The sequence below is a fragment of the Anarrhichthys ocellatus genome, unplaced genomic scaffold (assembly GCF_004355925.1).
Source record: "Anarrhichthys ocellatus isolate YVR2014 unplaced genomic scaffold, GSC_Weel_1.0 scaffold1448, whole genome shotgun sequence".
NCBI classification, from domain to species: Eukaryota; Metazoa; Chordata; class Actinopteri; order Perciformes; family Anarhichadidae; genus Anarrhichthys; species Anarrhichthys ocellatus.
The window spans coordinates 1-5,427 of NW_022281422.1; the positions used below are offsets into that span (position 1 = coordinate 1).

The following is a 5,427-nucleotide window of genomic DNA, read 5'->3' on the forward strand; positions in this document are numbered from 1 at the left end:
CCACTACTCCTGACGAAGTACCACTACTCCTGACGAAGTGCCACTACTCCTCTTCCTAAACAGTGAGCTACTGTCCACTGGTCTCATGCTGAAGGTGAGAACTTCAGAAGACCTGCTGCTGCTGGTCCACATTATTCTGAGAGCTGCAGCAGAGCAGCAACCATCCTCAGGTGTGTTCTGTTACCTGTGTTGCAGGTTTGATGGCGGCGGCTTTCAGGCTCATGGCGGCAGGGTTCATGGGGGTGAGCTCCATGCCCGGCAGCAGGTCGTACAGCTTCTCCTCCGCCTGCTTGTCCACCTTCAGGCCGTAGGAGGCGCCGCCTACGCCGCCGGCTCCGCCCATGACTCCGACCCCGGCAGCGTAGGCCAGGTATCCCCGCCCGCCCAGCCCCCGCACCCCCGCAGCCCCTACAGGTACAGTCATGTAAATTTCTACAGGAGATCGAAAAGGCAGTGAAATCAATCAAATCACCGGAAATCAACCGGGAAGAAGAATCAGACAATTATCAGTCATGACAACAGTACATGTGTCCTGCTTCCTCACTGAGGAAGACTCCTCTGATGATTCACCGTCCAATGCTCACTTTACAAACATTCTGATTTCATGGTGATCAACATGAGGTTCTCTTGATTCAGTGGATCGTGTTTGATACAACATTCAGGCAAACCAACAGACTCTTTATGTTTGATTCTTGATTCGATGGTTCAGATGCTGAGAATCAGATTGCTGATGAACTGACACATTTCAACCGTGTCTCCTGACAACGACCTTCACATACGACTGAACTGCATTGGTAACCAGGTTTTGAGGGAAATGTACTTCCTGCTGGGTTACGGTTGCAGTTTGAATCAATTTCAACAGTTTTTTAAAGTTTGAAACAGTTTGAAATAGTTGAAAGAAGTTTTAAAACGCAACAAAACTACTCGTTCATTTTTAGTAAAACATCACGGTTTGGCTTAAAAAGGTTAGTTTGTCACGTTATTTAAGATATGGATGTAGTTGAAGTCAAACGGGACACTAACAGCTGTCTCCTGGGTGAAAGTCCTGTTTGTGTGACTCATCCGTCAGCTGGACCTCGTCCCTTCATGGACTTCCTCCAGAAACTTATTTGTGATGCGTCAAAAACAAAAGCAATCCGGTAGAATTACGTTTCCCTCTGAGTGTAATTGATCATTTTTAGGAGACCAGGCTGTTATTTTCAATATTTGTGTTTTGGAGTTTTCAACTGACAGCAGCAATTTTCTTCTCTCGATGTTTAACTCCTGACTTTGAGTTTGTTTGTTTAAGAATGAAGTTGTAAAACAGTAAATTATGAAGTTTATAATGTCAAACCTGGAGAATAAAACATTGGAGCACCCGGAGAGGACGCTGACGTTTAAATTTGCTTTCTGAAAACTTCACTTTAGACTTTGTGGGATCTAGTTCAGTGTGCTTCATTTAAATAATGTAGCGACTAAAGACAGTCCTCAGCTGGCCCCCTTTAGCTAACGCTGTTACTTATTTAACCTCCAGCCAGAGCAGAAAGCTCTCGTTCGGTTTCTCCTGTTGAGGATTCACTGCGTCCTCACCTCTGACCGACGGTGTCCTGATCAGACCTCGACCTCCGACGTGAGCTTTGGCCGCCGGGAAGCGGAACTGACCTGGTATGGCGGCGTAGGCCTGGGGGGCGTAGAACACGGGCGGACCGAGGTACGCCGCTGAGGGGTCGTACACCTGGAGGACGAGGAGGAGAACACATCTCAACGTTGGATGTCAGAGGATGAACTGTATTAAATATTATAATGAATTTAATTTATAATCAATTATAATTCTACTTTTATTAATTACTTATTAACTATATTATTCATTATAATTGTATTCATTAATTATAATAGATCTATAATGAATTATTATAATACGATTATATAACCCTGTATTATTATTATTATTATTGTTTTCATTTAGCACCATCATCAGGCCAACGAGTTAATACTTCAGAACTACAGACTTTATATCACAACAGGATAATGAATAAAAGAAGAAGTTCATCGTAGCTGAGAGTTGGAACTCATTGTGTCAACGTCCTAATAATAAAAATGTATTATTATTATTATTATCAACGCAACACAATCAAAACTAAACAGAGATGCAGCAGCTCTTCGGGCGCTGGTTACAGTGCACGCTATGTTACCGCAACTCCATTCTGAGGGAGTTGCGGTTGCAGTTTTAAACAGTTTGTAACCGTTTTAAACAACACGGGACACAAACTGCTGTCTCCTGAATGAAGGTTCCATTTGTTTGTTTCACTGAAGCTAAACCACTCAGCTGTGAATGTTCCTGCTTCCTCCGTCATAATGAAAGTACAGCTGAGGTCTTCCCCTTCCTGTTCTCTGAGATCACCAACACGGTGCACCAGGACTCCTCCTGCAGGACTCACATGGACCTGGTGTCGTGATGCGTTCAGGGTCCTACCTGTCCCAGAGTGTAGGCGGCGTAGTCGGTCTGCAGCAGAGACGTTCCACGTCCTCCCGTCCCTCTGGTGTAGCGGACGTAGCTGTCCTTGTCCACTGGCTTGGCCAACGTCACCTCGATAGGAGAGCCGTCCACCAACTGGAGGGAGGAGGACGAAGTAATGTCTTCAGATCCTGTACTTAAGTTAAAGTACTGGTACCACACTGAAATACTCCATTACTACGTGTGAACTCTGACCTTCCCGTTGAGGGCGTTCATGGCGGTGACCGCGTCCTCTCTCTGAGTGAAATGGACGAAGGCGTAGTCTCTGATCTTCTTCACCCGCTCCACAGCGCCTGCAACACAACAAAGTCCTTAAAGATCCGCTTCTGAACCTTTATTCTGATTTCATTCAGCCTTCTGGATCCGCAACGCTCAGCCTGGAGGATCACAGGTTAAATACCTGTTAACATTCTGTTCTGTTCACATTCATACCAGTTTCATGTGGTTTAAACACTCTAAATACAGCATCATTTAGTCAACAAAAGGAAAATAAATGACAATAAGAAAGACAAAATAAATAAAGGAGTCCATCAAATCAGATGATTGTATCATGTAAAGATCAAATAAAGAAGATACATTTTGATGTTTTAACTATTCTCTCAATGTTCATGATATCTGAGGAGAAAACTATTCATGTCTATAAGAAGGTGGTGAGGATAAATATTTAAATATAAACTCATAACTGATGACTGAAAGGCAGACGCAACAAACTCCTCCTGAGAATTAGGATTAGATTATCAGACTATTAGATTATGAGATGATTAGATTATTAGATTATGAGATTATTAATGCATTATATATCAGCTCAAACAATATAAAGATCATCAAGATATTAGTTCACTTTGAGGTTTGATCCAGTGTTAAAATAAAATGAGCATGTTTTTTTTATTTTGTATTTGCATAACCCCGTCCTTCTAAAGTTATGAAGTTTTGACTTTAAATATTGATATTATATATTCATTTTATTAAGATGAAACCACCTGCAACTTTCACTAATTCCTAAATTGTATTAACAATAAGAGGAAATCTGTACGTGATAAAAATCATATTGATAGAATCAGCAAACACAAAGTGAAAAGACTTAAAAGTGACAAAACAAAAATCTCAGATGTCCTGAGATAGAACCTTGTGGGACGCCACCCTGCCTTGTTGGGTCATTCCTTTTGGTTTAGTGTTTCCTGTTTTATTTTGAAATACTCACCTTGACTGTGGTTTCAGATAACTTCCTGTCCTCCTGTGTTTCCTGCCCCCCCACCTGTGGACCTGCTGCTTTATTTAGATTGTAAGTTAAGAACTCGTCCTGCTGCCTCGGCACCAGTTCATCTGTGTTTGGGTCCAATCCTCACAAATAATTATCACATCGTTCTCTGTCTTCACTTCCCATCCCGAGTCATTAAATCTCTTAAAAACAATCGGTAGCCGTCACATTACTGCAATGTCACAGGTTCAGTTCTGGCTCTGAGACCCTGTTGTGTGTGGAACCCGTCTCTACACTGTCCTCTGTTACATGGACGGAAGGATGCCCAGATAATAACCTGCAGAAAGTTCTAAAGTATATCTGAGTCTCTGTGGTTCTGTGCTCTGCAGTACCTGGCCTGAGGCTGCTGAACTCCTTTTCGATGGTCTCCTCGCTGGTCTGCAGCATCAGGTTCCGGACGTACAGGATCTTGACCGTCGCCATGGTATCCTCGTCCACCTCCACCTCAGGCTCCGCCCAGTCCACGGCGATGGCGTGACCCCACAGCTGGATACGACCTGAGACACCAGATGGTGGGTTCACTTTGAGGCTTTATTAATGTGACTTCAGATTCACTTTGAGTCTTGTTTTTAAAGTTATAATAATTTTAAAAACTGAGTTTACAAAGTGCTTTGACAGACAAAGCACTAAAACAACAGGAAGCTCAACAGAGCAAGATAATAATAATAATAATAATAATAATAATAATTAAACACCAATAAAACAGACAAACAAACTAAGGAATAAAATAAATACAAAATGTATAAATAAAAAAATAATGAAATCAAATGACCAATAATACAATAAAGAATTAAAAATAAGTGATTTAAAAGCCTTTTGTCCTCAGTCAGGTCATTTTAAATCAATCACTTCAACACTGGATGTGCTTACATTCGGTTCATCGTTCAGGAGGAACTGTAATAACTTTATTGATACTTGTCATCATCGGGTCAACATGGTAATGTGTCCAATACTTTGTTTATTACCAAAAATTTGCAGAAAGACATTCAATCAGTGTTTTGAGTAGCAGATGTTAGCATGCTGCGCTAAGATGGTTTTAGCTGCTAATAAGCAGAATGTTGATGTTAGCATTCAGCTGAGTCAGCTTCTCAGAGGATCCCTGACTCTCCATTTCAGTCGCTGCTCTAAACTAATTCATTCGTGACTTAAATGTGACGTTTGGTTTCTACCTGGCAGCAGTTTCCGGCGGGCCATGGCGGCCGCTCTGTGGCTCTCGTACTCGACGAAGGCGAAGCCTCGGTTCTTGGTTTTGTCGGCGGCGCTCGGGTACACGATGACGTCCACCACCCCGTCGGTGACCTTCCTCATCTCAGACAGGATCTCCTCGCGCTTCTTCGTTTTGGGAATCCCGCCGACAAACAGCCGGCAGTTGTCGACGCTGGCACAAACTCCGAGGAGGCGGCCGTTTCTGTAGGAAAGGAAGACGAGCACAAGAGTCGAACAACAAGTCGGACAACGAGTCCTTAAGAAGCATCAGTCAGCCGAGGTCCAAGGTGTTCAGACTGGAGGGTCGTCTGTGTATCAGGTGCTTGTGAGAGGATTTGTGTTGTCAGGTAGAAGCTTGATGATTAATAACATATTGAGGTGTTGTATCTGTGTGATGATGAGCAGAGTGTTCAGGCTGGTTGCTAGAGGACTTGTGTGGTGGCTATGGTGTTACTTGGTGCTCAGAGTG

The 5,427-nt window shown here is 43.0% G+C and overlaps 1 protein-coding gene across 1 annotated transcript in view; it reads right to left on the reverse strand.

The window, feature by feature from the left end:
- Window positions 1-138: 138 nt before the first annotated feature.
- The window catches only part of LOC116377609 (APOBEC1 complementation factor-like), a 10,273-nt gene continuing 4,984 nt past the window's right edge, over window positions 139-5,427 (reverse strand). Inside the window, exons 5-10 of the mRNA XM_031839277.1 lie at window positions 4,922-5,160; window positions 4,085-4,249; window positions 2,690-2,787; window positions 2,453-2,590; window positions 1,570-1,714; window positions 139-432 (exon numbers count right to left, since the gene is read on the reverse strand). Of these exons, the coding sequence (XP_031695137.1) occupies window positions 167-432; window positions 1,570-1,714; window positions 2,453-2,590; window positions 2,690-2,787; window positions 4,085-4,249; window positions 4,922-5,160 (1,051 nt within the window). The 3' untranslated portion in view covers window positions 139-166. The remainder of the gene's footprint in view (window positions 433-1,569; window positions 1,715-2,452; window positions 2,591-2,689; window positions 2,788-4,084; window positions 4,250-4,921; window positions 5,161-5,427) is intronic.